Consider the following 17351-nt stretch of genomic DNA (forward strand, 5'->3'; position numbering starts at 1 on the left):
AATTAAATTACTGGTATCGCTTTAGTGACACAAAATACGACCCCAGCCAAAATTTCACGTCCGTGGGACGCCGCATTCTCAACTAATGCCGATAATAAAAATGCGACCCGCCGCGAGCCGCTGCTCCTTAGCGGGCGGCCAGCGGGTTGCCGATCGCTAAAGCAACATTGGGCCGTGATGTCAACATCGTTCTCTTTTTTTCCCCCGTTCCGGACGGGCGCACGGCGCAGCCGTCGCGCGCGCTTCTTTGTGCCGCTACTACCGCTACTTCGGCTTGTGATTGCGTGTTTAGCCGTTGCTTTTACCTGTAGCCCGTGTAGCTTCGGTATAGCCTTTTGTTTATTTGTTTGTGAGGACTTCAAGACTTGTTTTAGCGAGCAACTCGGTGCGCCCAAGACTGCCCAGCTGTTCCTCGAAAGATGCCGAGTACAACTTGTAGCGCTGTGGGCTGCTCCAACAACCCGCTGCGCAACACGGAGGTGCTTTTTTACAAGTTTCCAACGGATCGGAAATTGGAGAAGGTGTGGGTGAACGTTGTTCGACGAGTGGACTTTGGAAAGCATTGGACGCCGACCCCCAGATCGAAGCTCTGCTCCGATCATTTTTCGCCGGAAAGTTACGAACGAAACCTACAGGTGTTGGTTGCTTGTAGCTTGTCAGCGAAGGGGTCGAGGCTTAAAAAGGATGCCGTGCCGTCGCTCTTTGCCCACCGTACATGTACAGAAAAGGTAAACATGATAAAAGTATCCAAGTCAATAAATAAGACAGTCATAGGGACGGTGCAAACGTAACTCAAGCCCCGACCAGGGCGCCCCTTGTGGCAAACGGGCCGTTGCGATCGGGGAAGCTGCTGGAGTCGCCGCGTTGACGCTGCGTTGCTGTGGGCTACAAACCGTGGTTTTCGAGATACCTGTTCCCGCTTCGAAGAGCAAGAATAATTGCTGTGTGGTTGGATGTACCAGTAGTTATAAAAACTCGGCTGATACTAAGTTTTACGGCTTTCCATCGAAGCCGTACGAGATTGAGCGCCGAGCGACTTGGATACGACTCGTGCGTCGATTCAAGTGAGTGGTGTTTTTCACATCGTAGTTCGCGCTGGTGCTTTACACAGTAGGCGATTCATATAACTATCTTTTTTTTCATTTCTAGCGATGACGGAACCGCCTGGGCGCCCACAGGGAATTCTAAAATTTGCAGTAAGCATTTTGTGGGCAATGCGAAGCGGAACGAACAAGCTCACCCTAGCTACAACCCATCCATTTTCCCGTCGGTCTACAGAAAAAGAGTGGTGTCAGGAATTGCAGAACGGCATGACAGGTGATTTCCCGTTTTCTTTTTTTAATTTTTTTTTTTTTGTTTTACGAAGTGTGGTTATGCAGCTAGCTATTCTTCGTCTCACATTAGCATGGACTAACCACAGGCTGTACTGGCGCGAGACGGTTGCCTTGACTGGCGCTCGCACTGCCCGAGCGCCCGTACTCCCGCCGAGACGTTAACCAAAGCAATTAGCCCGTGCTTCTAAGTCGCCAACAGTAATCCATGCTAAAATTAGTTTTTTTTTTTTTTTTTTATAGTCTACTTTGTAAAGCCTGGTTCAGACAGTTGCGTTTGACTGCGTTTCACTGCGTTGCGGCTGCAAGAAACCAGGACATCCCTGCTGCTTATATCGCGTGCCAAGATGATTCCTTGAATTGGATTTCACGCTTCATACGAAGCACAGATGTACCGGTGACTCGCTTTCGGTTCTCCACGCAACGCAGTCAAACGCAAGTGTCTGAACCGGCCTTAAGGAGTTGGCGATGATTAGGGTAGTGAAGTGATCACCAAAACTTTGCTTTGCTTTTACAGGCAACATAGAAGGGACACACAGCAAAGGGTTTCAATGCCACGAACAGACGCACCTGAAGTAGATATGACGATGGAAGACCAGGCAACAGAGCAGTCGGCACCTCTTTCATTTACGGCTGATGTAAGCACAAGTTGTACCACATCCCTTCTTGCATGTACAGGATTGGCAGTTTGCATGTGGCAAGCATGTACGCAAAGTGGACCTCAAGTTTGACCAGCTGTCCTTATCCTTAGGCTCTCCTGGGGACAATTTTGAGGGACACCAGCTGCAGCTGCAGGTTTTCTTTTCAACTTCCTAAATCTAATTTAAGACTTGCTGAGAGTGAGAGGTCGGTCGGCGACTTAAAAAGCTGGAACATTATTGTGAAATATGTACTATCAGGGAAAAATGAAATACGAACAGAGGAGCGCGTTGGCGCTCTGTACAGGCTGCGCCGCCTTGAAGTGAGCTTGGGGGTGAAGGTGTGTGGCCTACTCCGACATGTATACGCCCCTCGCTCGGCGCTTCCCAAGCTTCGGCATTGCTCGTCTTGTTGTGCTACAAGCTATCACCTCTATCGTTGCTCACTCAACGCGTGCGGCACAAGGAAGCTGCGCAAGCGAAAAGGAGAAAACGCTGCGGGCGCACTCGGCCTGCGTGCACGCAAGCTGCTACAAGCGGTGAGCTTCCTTGCGCCACATGCGTCGAGCGAGCAACGATAGCGGTGATAGCTTTCAGTGCACCAAAAGGCGCAATGCCGAAGCTTGGGAAGCGCCGAGCGAGGGGCATATACACATCGGAGTAGGCCACACGCCCTCGGCCCCAGGTTCACTTCAGGGCGGCGCAGCCTGTACTGGAAGCCACTTGCTCCTCTGTTTGTATTTAATTTTTCCCCGATATAGTACTTAAGGCAGGCACATGACCAGCGCTGCGCGCCCCCCCCCCCCCCCCCCCCCCCAATTCCTCGGTCTTGCTGGGACCTCCTATCCCTCCTCCCCCATCTATCACGTTCTGCCAGGGGCAGGCCCACCAGGAATAAATTCATGGCTATGTGCCTGACTAAAGGGCACAAAAATTATTCATAAACAAGCTTTATCTGTTGGTGTAAGTTTCGGTCTGCAGTCCTCGTTCATCAGCTACACTGCAGAAGCTACAGGTATGACTGAGTAAGTGACAAAGTGCTCCCACAGATAAGGCCCTTTGTTGTCTCCTTTGCAAATCTAGGTGTGATGCTTTACTTGTGGTTGCCGAGGGTCCCATTCCTGATTTCTTTTCAACCAGCATTTATGAACAAACTACCTTCTAGTATCCTAAATTTAAGAGCAAAATACAAGCTCAAGAAAGCCCTGAGAAATTTTAGGTTGTAAAGTGCTCACTAGTTTGCTTTTGTTATTCTAATTTCTTTGTGTGGATTTTATTTTACATGTATTCTTTTGCAAACGGCTGGTTTCACTTATTGTAAGACGCTGCCAGTCAAGCCCAATGTGACTTAGGCAGGTCTGACTTAACGTATGTTTTGTTCATTTGCAATAAATTATTTAAAAAAATGGGCTACTCGGGTTTCCTCAAGGGCCACAATGACTGCTCTTAAAGGAGTGCGTATGAGGTGTACACACCACAAAAACAACCTTTGGACTGTATGTTAGAGATCCCCAGGTGGGTTAAATTAACTCTTAATACTTTACTGTGGCATATCGGCACTTCAGTATCCTAGGTAGGGATCCCAGAATATAATTTTTTTTTAACTCGAGGTTAGCGAAATGAGAACTGTGATATGAATGTCTCGGCTGACCATTAAAGTATTACTTATAATTGACTTTGATGGCTAAAAGTAACAGTGTCTCGTTCTTGTGCATCTTTGTAGGCTTGCACCATGACAGAGGAAGAAGGAACACTCTTCTCTCCCTGCACCGTGTTCCTCTGCTGCAACGTGGGGCAAGATGCTGCAACCTTCATTTGTCATAATGTAACTAAAGACAAAGGAAGTGGGCCGGACCAAGTGTCATTTCAGGACGAGTGTGTAGGGCCGGCGTACAAAGAGCCCTGCTTTACTGGCTACGACTGTGTTCGTCAGGAAGAGGCAAAACTGGCAAGCTTAAGCGCCACATCCTTTTCACTTTTCGCTCTGTTGTTAAGCCTGCTCCCAGATGCCGCGAGAAGGCAGAATGAAATTTCCGCTGAGAATCGTCTCCTGCTATTTCTGATCAAGCTCAAGCACAATGTTCCCTTTTCTTGTTTAGGTGTTCTGTTTAATGTGCATCGGACAACAGCAGCACGAATGTTCAAGATGACGCTTGAAGCCCTCTGTGCCAGAACGAAAGACTGGATTTGGTGGCCTAGCAGGGCAGCTATACAGGCCACCATGCCAGCAAGCTTCAGGGTGCTCTATCCATTTTGCAGAGTCACCATTGACTGTACAGAAATGAGAGTAGAAATGCCTCCGTCAGTTGAGGAGCAAAATCTGTGGTATTCACAATACAAGGGATACTTTACTGTGAAGTATTTGATTGGGATATCGCCCAGCGGACTAGTAACATTCCTTTCGAATGGGTACGGAGGGCGCACAAGTGATGCCGCCATTACAATAGAGTCTGCTTTCCTGCGCAAGCTGCAGCCTAATGACATTGTCTTGGCCGACAAAGGATTCCCAGGTATTGTGACCGGTGTTGGTGCCCAGAATGCAACATTGGTGATGCCGCCGTTTGCGTCGGGTGTACAATTCACAGAGGTTGAGGTCAACTCGACATATGAAACGGCCTCTGTCCGGATCCATGTCGAAAGAGTTATTCAAAGGGTTAAGATTTACAGTATCACTCAGCGTGTTTCGCATCACCTCATCCCACACTTGGACAACGTCATGCATATTTTGTGTGTTCTAACAAATCTACGGCCGGGAATATTTAAGCCACGGTAACTGGGACATAGCTATTGGGGGCAGTGTCTGGCATTATGAAAAGAAAAACATCTTAGTGTAAACTCGAGGCTGCAGTTGGCAGGGGTACTATTCATGGTTTGGTCAATCACATATGGTTGTGATACTGAATGCACTTAAGGAAGTGCACATTTCTTGGCTACATTTACCGTGTCCGACTCTCTTTGGAACAATATGGAAGTTTCCATAACATGCACAGCACCCACACCAGCCACTGCCTGAGCTACATGCTTCAGGTGTTTTCTTTTTCAGATTGTCAGGAGCTGTACCTGGACACGATTTGTGCAAACACAGCAGTGATGCTTTTATTTTCATTTGGCTTGGGCAGAGTATGACATGCAACACTTCAAAGCTTGTTCGTAAAGCTACTGGCTCACTTTCCCTGAAGTGCGGCAAGTTCTTGAATATAATGTGTGAAATAAAACGATCTCAGCTTCGGTATAGCGTCCGAGAGAAATTCTTCATCACGCTTGATGTGCAGCGTCTTTTTGTCTACGGAGCAGTACAGAAAGAGATCGCACTCATCTAACTGCAGGACATACATGCAGATCTGTATCTGTGTATAGTATGTGTGAGACTTTCGCAACACGATATCTTTCCTCTGCTTGCATTCAGCTAGATACGCTAGGAGCGGTTTCTCTGTCAGAGGTTTCTTCCAGCGGCTGGAGGGGCACTTGATCTCAAGGAGCATGACATTTCCGTCCTCGTTCCTGCACAGAGAAGCAAGGATGAGCATGAGCCAGCAATTTTTGATACGAGAGAAATTTGCCGCCAATTGAAATGTCCTGGGGGAGGGATGGCGCCGTATTTTGCATGAATGTGCTAAACATAGCATGCATGTTTCTTAACTGGTGCTTCACTATGGTCGCACAAGAACACCATATGCCAGCTATGCTTTTACAATGCAAACGTTTTTGATGAGAGCATTTAGACAGCGCGACATTAGCTTCCGTTGGCGTGGCGACATTGAAACGGGCAGGGATGGAGATTGAACCCAGGATCTCTGCATCCTGCAGCACGAGGTTTTGCTTCCTATCCGCCTAGGTTCAGACCTGTAGTGTAAAAGCCCGGCTGGCCCTCCGTTTCAATGCTTTTACAGCTAATAATTAACTCCATGGATCAGCAGCTTGTCTTTGCAACAGACGAAGGGAATAAAAAGGCCAGTTTGGTAAGTACCGAAAGAGTCCATCTGGAGAACACCCCAGCCAGGGATCTTGCGGCATCACCACAAGCCCCAGCTGGTGCACCTTGAGGTTCCGCGTTTCTTCGAACTTGGCTCGGGCTTCTGGCTCGTACCGTTGTCTATGTGCTGTTGCTTGGGAAGTAAATGGCGCATCCAGCACCATGTTCTTGGCAACCTCTCGTAGGTCCCCTTTGCAACGTATAACTTTGTGTGCCTCCGGGTGGGAAAAGAAAAACATAATTGTAATGCAATTTATTGATTACAGAGCTCACATAGCTTCTCTAGATTTCAAGCATTATTAGTGAGCTTGTCTCCTTTCTTTGCACAAAAATGAGTCCTGACTCGTTCCCCCTGCAATTATGGGTGCCTTGGAGTCATTCTCCTTTTAGGCATGGCTGGCACAATTGTGATAAAAACGATGCATACCTTTGTTGCCGTTATACGAAGCAGCCTTTCTTTCCGCCACATGTCCTTCGAGAGACTGGTGTCTCTGCAGATATCCCCGATTCTCGTCAACGAAGCAGAGACGCTGCTATCATAAACAGCCCTCTCAGTGATTGTCAGGCTGTAAGACAATATTTCAGACAAATTAGAAGGTCAACATTGTCATTTGTGCATTGGAGCTTACCTGGCCAAAAATGTTTCCTCTTTTTGAACCGGCTTTCCGGAGTCAAACATCATCACAAAGTTTCGGTAGCGGAATCCTTCCTGTGGCCAGTCGAAGAGCTCCAGGACATCCGGTGACAGTGGCCTTTCAAATGGCAGAGGCTGTCCCTCATCGTGGGAGCACGTTTCTTCAGCCCGTAGCATGTCGGTGAGGGGGCAGTCCAAGTCTGGGAAAAACTTCCCCACGTGGCTCACAGCAAGTGCAGGCACGGAAACCGACACACCTGTAAACGTGGTTAAGTTAGAATGCTTACATACTCGGCAATCAATCTTGTGAATGAAATAAGGGCGTCCACAGAAACCCAGCTCTTGAGAGGTAAGGTATTGGGAAGGGGGGGGGGGAGAGAGGAGGGGACTTATCCCTACGTCTATACATTGCTCAGTATGAATGTACGAAATGACTTAAAGCCCCCGTACAGTACCGTACCCCCTTCCCTTCCCCCCCCCCCCTTCCCTTCCCCCCCCCCCCCCCCCCCCCCTTCGTCTTCTGGACCAGTTGCACGAGCACGAACCTTTCCGCGAGTTCGGAGTCACTCGAGAAAACTTGGGATATGCTTTCTTCGAGGAAGGAATGCCCCAGCTCCTTGGGCAACTCGTCTTGGAAGTCGCGGCATCTCTTTCCAAGTACACGGCGACCGCGGCGGCGTGTTTACATTTTCCGGCGACGCCAGCACGGCAGTCGCATTTCGCAAGAACGATCGTCCTGTCCTTGTCCAGCTGAATAGAAACACAACAAATCATCCTACGTTAGCACAGCTTATTTGAAGACTACCAATAAAGCAGATCTTTTCTTAGGCTTACCTGTAGCTCGATGTGTTTCCCGGCCGCGTTCAGCTTGGTCTGCGGAGTACAGCGAGCCGTGATCTCCACGTGTGTGTCGTAGTGTACCTCCCGTACCTCATATACATGTCCAGATTCATAAAGAAGCTGTCCCTTCACCAGATTAGCACCGCGGAAAAAGCTTTCTGGATCCTGAACTGCTTTAAATCCCGTCGTAATGACGACGGGAACACACATCACACCGCAGTTCGTCGCCATCGCACCCCGATGACTTTGCGCAGACTGCCGCTAGGTGCAGTCGAACAATAGGCGATCGAAGCGACCCGGTCGGCTTGCACTCTTCCTATTGTCAAGTGCAGTGTTGAAGATTGAGCATTCACGCTCTATTGAATGTCTGTTGAATGGGGAATGGTGGGCATGTAGAGTACAACCACTAACTAGCTCCAATCACTGAAGTTTATAATGAAAAGGAAAACAATGTTCTGCTTTGCGTCACTGCCTGTTTACTATGCAATCTCGTGCGTAGTATTCAGGACCGTAACGACTACTAGCGAACAGCCGGCGCGTGAAGCTCATGAGATATAAACATTCGCCTCCCAATCGTTCGAACCCGTTACGCAGCAGTATTAATTAACATTGGGCTTGTGAATACCACAAGGGACTTTAAAGAAATCGCGAAAGTTCGGATTTGTAAGTTACAACTCTCTAATTTACCTGAGTTCGGCTGGAGGTAAATATAATATTTAAAAATGCAAAAAAGCAAAAAAAAAAAAAACACTTGCCTTCGTCAGGAGTTAAGAAGGAAAACTTAAAATCCTATGTATTCCAATAATGTGATGCTCTCACGAGGGCCTTAAAGGGCATATGAAAAAATGAATAAAAAAAATTGTTGTGGGTGGGCGTGGGAATGCGGAAAAGGGGAAAGAAAGTGTTCTCACCTTGCAAACTTTCTCTGTTTTCCTTTATCACCTACAAAAACTTTTGCTAGCTTTGAGAAGAAAATGACTGCCCAAAGAACTTTTTTTTTTTTTTAAGTGCGGCAAGTTTTTATTTTTTTTATTTTTACAAAGCTTCACTACCTGGACGAACTTATGTGGTGAATTAGTGTCGCAGCTTGCAAATTTGGCTTTTACGCGCCTGAGGAAAAGAGAACGAAAAATCAGACGTCTACAGCTTAGCACACGTCTGTTCGGGCGTCGCGGCCCGCGCCGGAGAGCCTGAAACCTTCGTGTCTGGGACTGACCCGCAGTGCGAAAGCGAGAGGGCCCCCAGTACTGTACGTCACTGGCAGCGCGGCGTAGAGCAACGCCGCTCCGTCCACGGAGCCCCGATGACAATTTAGGCCTAGCGACGAGTGCGGGAGACCGCACGCACGCCGACAGCTTCCGAGTACGGCACCGAACGAGTTCACTCGTTTTCCAGTCGCTAGCTTTTGGTTATACAAGCAACAAATACGGCACGGCATAGCGCGCGTGCGGCGGCGGCCGCCGTGTACGGCACGGAACGAGTTGACGGGTTTTCCAGTCGCTAGCTTTTGGGTAGACGCACTAACTCTTGCTACATATGCTGGATAACTACCACGTATACAGAATTAAAACAAAATTATCTTACCTCCTATTTTAGACGGCTAGCGCAACAGAGGTAGGTGCCGCTTGGCCTGCGTACTCGTTGAGCGAGAACGATCTTGACGTCACGTCCACATGGCGGCTGTTTTCCAGTGTTGCCGGAACCTCGAGTGGCTAGTTTCGGTTTTGTCAGCCGCGCCCCAAACAAAACTTTGAGACGTCGATATCTTTAAAACTACGCACAATAACGAGAAAAAAAATACACCTTGCAATTCAGGGGCGCTGACTGCACTACTAACAGCCATAATCCCAATATCGAAAGTATGGACCGGAGTTGCCCTCGTCTGGCACTTAACGTGCCCACCGGCACTTCAGTCACATAGAGCATATGTGACTGATGTGCCAGTGGCTGAAGTGCCCGGTTCTCAAATGCCCTTGACTGAAGCGGCGATCGCTTAAGCTGTTAAGCGTCGGTCGCGTTAGCCCCATTCGCGTAAGCTCCGGTCGCGTATGCGCCGGTTGCAAAGGCTCGTAAGTGCCGGAATTGAAGCTGACCGACCTGAAGTCCTTGACGTCGTCCTCGACGTCATTTCGCATTCGCATTTTCAGCTCGTTGCTCGCCCTCCCGCGGCGGAAACGCGAAGCGCTCTAGTGATGGTGCCCCAATAGGCTACTTCCATAAAGCCCTGCATGCAACACGGCGCGCGTTGCACTCTGTGAACTAATTGGCCAGGGAGGAGAGTGGCATGGTTTCGGTTTCGATCGACACGTCGACAAGAGATTACACACTACGTGGACTATTAACGGCTGTTATCTCATGATTTCTGGTCCCGAGAGCGTCATTTCTGGTCTCTAAACTAACCTAAATGGCCAGACCTCGAAGCTTTAGCACAAGCCCGAGACGTATAGCTTGTCTTAACGCATGCTTGTTGTATTTTTGTACTTGAGCCTTTCTGTTAGCGTTCCAATCGAGGTATGTGGACGAGCCAGTGCTGGGAATGTCGACGCTGCGGAGCTCGGGGATCTTGCTTACGTACGAATCAACAAGCTGTAGCGACCAAAAAGTATGCACACATCGAGCTCGCGCCTTTAAATTGGTGTTGTTGATCAGGAAGTTTGTTTGTTTGGTGCGTCCATAGACGAAATATTAATTTTTGCGATTACTGTATCCTTAATACGCCTGTGTACGCGAGGTAAAACTCGGAGGCGCCATTGAAAAGCTCAATTATAACACATCTCTTATCTCTTATCTGTACTGACCCGCAGCACTGCACGAAGCGAAAAGCCCCCACTTGCATTTCACTAATATTCAACATCGCGTATGCGCGTAAAGTTTTCCTGCCAATCATATAGGCACATTCGCACATACAAACTGTTTTAAGAAAGCAAAAGTCGAGCACTTGTGTGAAGAATGTCGCACCATTCGCCAGAAGTACGCCAGACGGGCATGAACCCCTATGCGATGCGCCAAACGAACGAAATTATTCAAAGTGCATTTGACGTTTGCTAATGGCCATAATATTTGTTATGTGATTGCTTTCTTCCTGCCTGAGTATGCCGAGATAATTTCAGGCACAACGCTCAGGCACAGCTCTTGAGCGTCAGTAAAAGCTCGTCCAAAAAGGCTTAGCGAGGAGTAGGGGACGCTTGTTAGGGCCTCCGTCGTATAGCTAGCCGATCTCTGCGTTTGAGAAAACTTAATCTTTTATCAGCATAAACTTTGATTGGGAGATATATGATGACACAAGGAAGACATTATAGTAACTATATAGTGAGGTCGAATTTATAGCGTTTCTTTAAAAGTTCATGCGTCAATGCTGGACTCAACTTTGATACTCCTGTGAGGATGCGGCTTTCTTTTCGCCCAATGAAGTAACAAGAAGCGGACGTTTGGCAAATAAAATACGTGTAATGCTCCAGGTGACCGAATTTCACCTGTAGTTCACTGCTACTAGACGGGATTACTGACACGAGCTCAAAGATGCACTCGTGGGGTGAGGTGACTAAGCCACGTCTTACTACGTCTGCATTCGCACGCACAATATCCGGTGTTTCGGGAACCATGGAAAGTGCCCCGGTCTTCGTTTTTGTATCGCTCGAGAATGAGTGTATTGTACGTTCGTAAAAAAGTCAGATAATCGAAAACGCAAGCAGCGCGTTCGGTCGCGGCGTGATAGCACGAGATGAATCTGCACAGTCGAAACCGAAACTGAGTGGCCAACTAGTTCCCAGAGTGCACTGCGTGGTATTTCGCCGCAATGGGGCGCGTCGGTTTTGGAAGAAGTCCATTCAATTGCTCAGCGGGCACGGCGGAACTGCTCGCGATCATGACTCGCAAAATGTAATTTCGGAATGCAAAAAAAAACAAAAAAACTCTTCACTGTCTTAATGTAGTGCTGCAGCCGCTATCGTATTGTACCTTATTACAGAGTTTGTGAGTTTGCGTTAGAGTTGCGTGTTCCACGCTGCGCAAGAGCGCTGCCGCCATGCTCCAATCCAAAACCGGAATTTTGGGTCTTCCGGCACGCGCAGTGTGGAACACGCAACGCTGACGCAAACACACAGTGCTCAATACTAAAGCTCACTAATGTTTCACCGGTCTTCCAACGCCAACGAAACTTACTGGAGTGAGCAGACGTGCAAGCAGTTAGAGGTTCCTTTGAATTGCAAAGGCTGAGATTGGCAAAACGACGTCGCGTAAAAATTAAAGAAACTAAACGTTCTAGGAAGACTGGTAATTAAAAAAAAAAGAACGGAATCTGTTTCTTTTTTTTTTTATTGTTTTCTCTTTTTTTATAGTGAAAAAAGGGGGAGGGGGCATTTGGTCTGGAAGGATTGGTGGCGAATTCGGAAGTTTTGCCGACTGTCAAAAGTCGCGACTTTGATAGCACCATACGCTTTAAACAAAATTAATGTAATTTTACATGAATTTTTCAGATTAGCCAGAATATTTTAATTATTATTAGACTATTTTTATTTTATAACTTGTTAAATAAAATGGTGCAATTAGCATCAGTGATGATAATTTGCACACTTTTGATTGTCATACTTGTTCGCGCGTTTGAAATTAGATCATAAGATACAAATTGTATTAGAGCTTGAAAAACTACATATTATCTTAATTTTATTGGATTATTATTATTATTAAGTATTCTTATTATCTTAATTGTATTATTATTATTAATACAAATTTCGGCAATGTACACCCCAATAAACTCCACGATCACAGATATACGCCTACTAACCATAATAGCCTTTCCAGAATTGTCTCATATTTTTTTCTTCTTAGCATATGAAAAACTTTGACATCGTTATCAAAATAGACAAATAGTCAAACACTGGATATAATATAAACTATACGCCACGCGTTGCTCCAAACAAAAAACACACTTCAGCTGTTTGAACCCGATTCCGACTTTGCGTTGTTGTAGTGAGAACAGCGTTTCTTAATTTATGCGTTTTATGAACATAGTCTAAATCCGTCACCCGTGGCGAGATTTTGTAAAATATGGATGGATTCTGTAATTTTTTGTGCTGAGAACAATGTTAAAGCAATTAATCATCTAAATACCACAAAACCCATTAAAAGGACCGCAGTTCATTATTTCACGTGACGATTGTCTGAGCAACAAAAGGCAGCAAGAACCCATAAATATCAGCGTTCTTGTTTTTCAACATATACAATATTTTGTCACCTCTAAGGTGCACCGGAAAGACCTTGCCTTTAAAGGGACACTCGACTTTCAAGATATACTGGTGCCTGGATCGGACACCTGTGTCAAAAAATAAAGTTTCCGCAAATAACTCTTTTAGCTCAATAATTACGCTGTCAGGCACATCTTGAGTTATGAAAGAATCCGAAAGGAACGTCTATACCGAGAAATTAAATCCAAAATAGAGGTTAATTTCGGCTCTGTACCAAAATTAAAGCGTTCCTCCTGGCGTAAATATTACGCAAACACCGTTTTTGTTTTCAGGATAAAGAGGTGACCTGCGTTCATAACAGCCTAGCTTCCTGGTATATACCGTTTTATCGGGGATAGCGCCATTTCGAGAGCGGGAGAGAAGACGGGAAAGGACTACCGGCGGCTTTCCCCCTTGCTAGTGCGTTAGAAGGAGTGAAAGTCCCGGATTAGAGGCTTCGCCAGCGATGGGTGTATGCATTGCCCAAACTTCGTTTGCGCTTTCTTCTCTGTTTTAAACTCCAAACTTAATTATAGCCATGGGCTTGGATGGCGACAGTCCCCCGGTCATCGGGACACCATTGCTCGGTTATAGGGTGCAGGAATAAAGACAGAAAGTGTCGAATACTGTCCGAGGACCTATGTATAGCTTGAACGGATCCGGCGATTGCGGCTGCAATGTCTTAATTTCCATCACTTTCCCCATGACCCCGATCTCCGGCGGTAGTGGGTTTGAGTCCCTAAACCGAAAAGACGTTTCCCCAACGCCATCTTCTCGACTGTGCTCAGAACATTTTGTGAATGGAGCGCGCACCGGACTTACACTACACCGTCGATAAACCTGGGGTACGCTCGCAAGCTGCAAATTTTCTTGTGATAATTGCTGTTTCAGCTTGTAACTTTTTTGTAACTGAATTTACCTTAATATTGATAGTTTGAAGTGTTGACAATGACTCAATTTTATCAACTAAAACACTTAGTCGGCTCATTTCCGCCGCCGCGTGTGGTTGGAACTTGTCAAAAAGTTAGTTCTATCGGTTTTCCTGAATCGCGACCTCCTGCGTGATACCAGAGAGCCGTGAACCTATGTTGACCGTCACAACGCGACTAGATTCTTTTTTTTTTTTAAACTAGTAAATAATGTAGCTAGAAAAAACCTTCAATTTCTGTTGCTGAAAACTGAAACATGCTGATGCATCGATTTCGAATCGTTAAATCATTGATTGACTCGCTCCGGCAATAGGCCCATCCCGATTTTGCTGTTCTCAGTTCCCGACAAAAAACACACTCGTCGACACGGGATTCTCAAATAAAACAATTATAAACACCTTGAACCCGGAGTGAGCTGCCTTCGATCGTTACACGATAAACGATCTCAATCAGTTGAAAAACGCCATCCGCGGCACCCAAGAACACAAGACGCGCCCCAAAGTCGGATACCCAGCAGTTTGGAGCACCCAACTAGCACACCCAACGCGGGAGCGCGGCCCGGGAGAGTACTTTAGCCAACGTCTCTAACCACTCAGCATGGCCGCGGAACCTGACGCTCACTGAATGGTGCTACATTATTCAAAATGGCGCTACCCGCAATAAAACAGTGTACCGTTTTACCTTGGAACGATCGAAGGAAGCTCACTACGACTTAAAGGTTTATAGATGTTTCATTTGAGGATTCCATGTCGACTGTGTGCCTTTTGTCAAGAACTGAAAACAGCGAAGTCGAGATTGGCCTATTTCCGGAGCGAGTCGATCAATGATTCAACGATTCGAAATCGGTGCATGAGCATGTTTAACTTTCAGCAACAGAAATTGAAGGTTTCTTTCCATCTACATTACGTAGTAATTTTTTTAATAAATAGAATATTGTGGCGTTGTTATGGTCAACATAGCTTCACGGTTCTCTGGCATCACGCATGAGATCGCGAGTCAGGCAAACCGATAAAACTAACTTTTCGACAATTTCCAGCCACACCCGGCGGCGGATGATTCAACGATTCGAAATCGGTGCATGAGCATGTTTAACTTTCAGCAACAAAAATTGAAGGTTTCTTTCCATCTACATTACGTTGTAATTTTTTTAATAAATAGAATATTGTGGCGTTGTTATGGTCAACATAGCTTCACGGTTCTCTGGCATCACGCATGAGATCGCGAGTCAGGCAAACCGATAAAACTAACTTTTCGACAATTTCCAGCCACACCCGGCGGCGGAAATGAGCCTTTAGCTGAGTGTTGTAGATGATAAATCGGGTCAGTGTCACCTGTTCAAAATATCAATAAAAAAATAAATTCAGTTACAAAGAGTTACAAGCTGAAACAGCAATCATTACGAGAAAACTTCCATGGACCTTGCGAGCGTACCCCATGTTCATCAACGGAACAGCGTTAAGTACAGTGTGCACTCCATTCACAAAATGTTCCGAGCACACTCAACAGGATGGCGTTGGCGAAAAGTTTTTTTTCGGTTTACGGACGCAGCTCACTACCGCCGGAGATCAGGGTCATCTGGAAAGCGATGGAGCATAAAGGAGCTGTGCAACGATTAGAACGTTGAAAGAATTGGCATCTTCTACTTTGGAGATTGTTCATCTTGTCCCAAAGGACAGAAAACGCACCTCTTTCCTTTGAAATTTTGCGATTCCGCCGCGTAATTGCGAGGCAAAAATTAGAATATTCCCCGACCTGCTGCCGCAAGCGACAGCCATGAGAACCACGCGGCATGACGTCTTTACTTCCAGAAAGGTCGAGACACCTACTCCCAAATTATTTAAGCAAAGCACTGAAATTGTTGCACAGCTCCTTTAAGGACATTGCAGCCGCACTTGCCGGATTCCGTGCAAGCTACATAAGTCACCGGAGAGTATTCGAAGCTTTCTGTTGTTAATCAAGCACCCTATAACCGAGCGATGATGTCCCGATGACCGGGGAACCGCCGTCATCCAAGCTTATGTCTCCTATTAAGTTTGGGAGTTTAAGACAGAGAAGAAAGCGCGAACTAAGTTGGGGCAATGCAGACACCCAACACAGGCGAAGCCTCTCATCCGCGGCTTTCACTCTTTCTAACGCACCAGCAAGGGGAAAGCGCCGGTAGCCCTTTCCCCTCTTCTCTCTTGCCCTCTTTCAGTAAAACAGTCTATAGGCTCCTTGCACTGACGTCATATCGCACACTTTTGAACACCAAGTAAAAGAAGGAGAGGGAAGCTGCTTTTGTAAGAATTTTGAGTGACAGGTTAATCTTCTATAATCTTCTGGGGGGAGGATAGCGATGCCTGTACAAACCCGGGAGGCACAAAGGAGGCTCCTGATAAGAGGGGAGCTCCTTCTTCTTTTCTCTGGAGGGCATCGGAAATGACGTCATGTGCAAGCCACGTATACGTGGCTTGCACAGGACGTCATTTCCGTTGCCCTCCAGAGAAGAGGGGAAGAAGGAGCTACCCTCTTATCAGTATCCTCCTTTGTGCCTCCCGGATAAGCACAGGCGTCGCTATTCTCCTCCCAGAAGATTATAGAAGATTACCCTGTCACTAAAAATTTTTACAAAAGCAGCTTCCCCCTCCTCCTTTTACTTGGTGTTCAAATGTGTGCGATGTGACGTCAGTGCAAGGAGCCTATACACGAACTCAACTCTCTGACGTCACGGCGCGGTGGTGGCGCGTCGGTCGTACTTCCGGTCTGGGGCTGTGGGCAGAAGTCCCCGTGCCAGACGTATATTCCTGCGTTATTTTGAAAGAAACCAGACAAAAACCTGCCTACTTGTCAAAACGCCGCGACTGGGGCCGTACCAAAAGTGTCGAGAAAGGTTTGAAGGTCAGTTTTAACGTGCTCGGTTCGTCCGAGAATCTGGATATGTGTCCTGAAAAAGGGAAAAGCAGACGCCGTCGGACAACGATTGCTTGGGCGGGAAGCACTTTGGGTTGAATTCACGGATAGTTGTGGTCATCAGATTTATTTGTTTTGTTCCAGCATGAACGCCAGAAAACCGTCAAGTTGTGCGGACCACCTGCGGACTACGTTCAGTGCGTCTTCAAGTTCAAACGGCCGCCTGACCGTTCGACCTGTCGTCTGCTATTTCAAACGTTTTGCTTGTCGTCTGCTCTCTTAGACGACGCCGGCCCGTAGACCAAATGTTGGCCCGGTACTTGCGATAAGAAGTAAATGCAGGCCTCAAAAGACTTAAATTTGAAGGTCGGTAAGCAGGCTCAATGCAAACAGTAGATAAAAGGAGATGTTGATCATTGGTACCAGTGACCATCACCGACTTGCTATGCCTAATTCACTTGGTCCGATTCTGCTTGCGATTTTCAGTATCGACGTCTACCAACTCAGCTACGGTTCACGCTTTTGCAGCCCGAGCGGCGTCGCGACTGAAAATTCCGAGCTAAATCTTATCATCCGAATCAGGCTTTAGCGTACATACTGCGGCGTCCACGCGGAATGAATCGCCACATGTTACATTATTCACGCGAAGATTTGCGGTGTAACGAGCCTCGGTAATATCGCTGACTCCACTCAAGATAGTCAGACATCGCCAGGAAGACGTAGAATCAACAATTCGAACGCGAAAAAGGGCAGGGGGACTGACACCGACGCCGACAACATCGCATGTCAATGGTTTGTTTATGGGCGACGGCGAGCTTCTTGCCCACACCCCATCGCGCATGCGCGGCGCCGGTGGCGTCCGCTAGGGGCGCTCCGGTTTGTTTGTAAACATGAG

General features: G+C 47.0%; 2 protein-coding genes across 2 annotated transcripts; one reads left to right on the forward strand and one right to left on the reverse strand.

Annotated features, from left to right (window-relative positions):
* Positions 1–795: 795 nt before the first annotated feature.
* On the forward strand, positions 796–5208 carry LOC115333191. The gene is made up of 4 exons (XM_040221333.3): positions 796–1064; positions 1150–1317; positions 1849–1969; positions 3693–5208. Exons 3-4 carry the CDS (start codon positions 1883–1885, stop codon positions 4740–4742), a joined length of 1137 nt encoding a protein of 378 aa, XP_040077267.1. The 5' UTR covers positions 796–1064; positions 1150–1317; positions 1849–1882; the 3' UTR covers positions 4743–5208.
* LOC115333183 lies at positions 5134–7666 on the reverse strand. Its single transcript, XM_029995805.4, has 6 exons — positions 7411–7666; positions 7122–7326; positions 6572–6833; positions 6370–6508; positions 5937–6157; positions 5134–5470 (listed from the first exon to the last, which is right to left on the reverse strand). The coding sequence occupies exons 1-6, from the start codon at positions 7645–7647 to the stop codon at positions 5134–5136; spliced, it is 1401 nt and encodes a 466-aa protein (XP_029851665.2). The 5' UTR covers positions 7648–7666.
* Between the last annotated feature and the right edge of the window lie 9685 nt (positions 7667–17351).

Source organism: Ixodes scapularis, unplaced genomic scaffold, assembly GCF_016920785.2.
Source record: "Ixodes scapularis isolate PalLabHiFi unplaced genomic scaffold, ASM1692078v2 ptg000378l_1__unscaffolded, whole genome shotgun sequence".
In the NCBI taxonomy this organism is placed as follows: Eukaryota; Metazoa; Arthropoda; class Arachnida; order Ixodida; family Ixodidae; genus Ixodes; species Ixodes scapularis.

Bases quoted from the DNA above. Each gene is read 5' to 3' on its own strand.
- LOC115333183 (XM_029995805.4), bottom strand. From the start codon at position 7,647: ATGGCGACGAACTGCGGTGTGATGTGTGTTCCCGTCGTCATTACGACG. The intron at 6,509-6,571 runs GTAAGCTCCAAT...ATTGTCTTACAG, and splicing joins GAGGAAACATTTTTGGCCAG to CCTGACAATCACTGAGAGGG. The intron at 6,158-6,369 runs GTATGCATCGTT...TCCCACCCGGAG, and splicing joins TTCGTATAACGGCAACAAAG to GCACACAAAGTTATACGTTG.
- LOC115333191 (XM_040221333.3), top strand. From the start codon at position 1,883: ATGCCACGAACAGACGCACCTGAAGTAGATATGACGATGGAAGACCAG. The intron at 1,970-3,692 runs GTAAGCACAAGT...GCATCTTTGTAG, and splicing joins CTCTTTCATTTACGGCTGAT to GCTTGCACCATGACAGAGGA.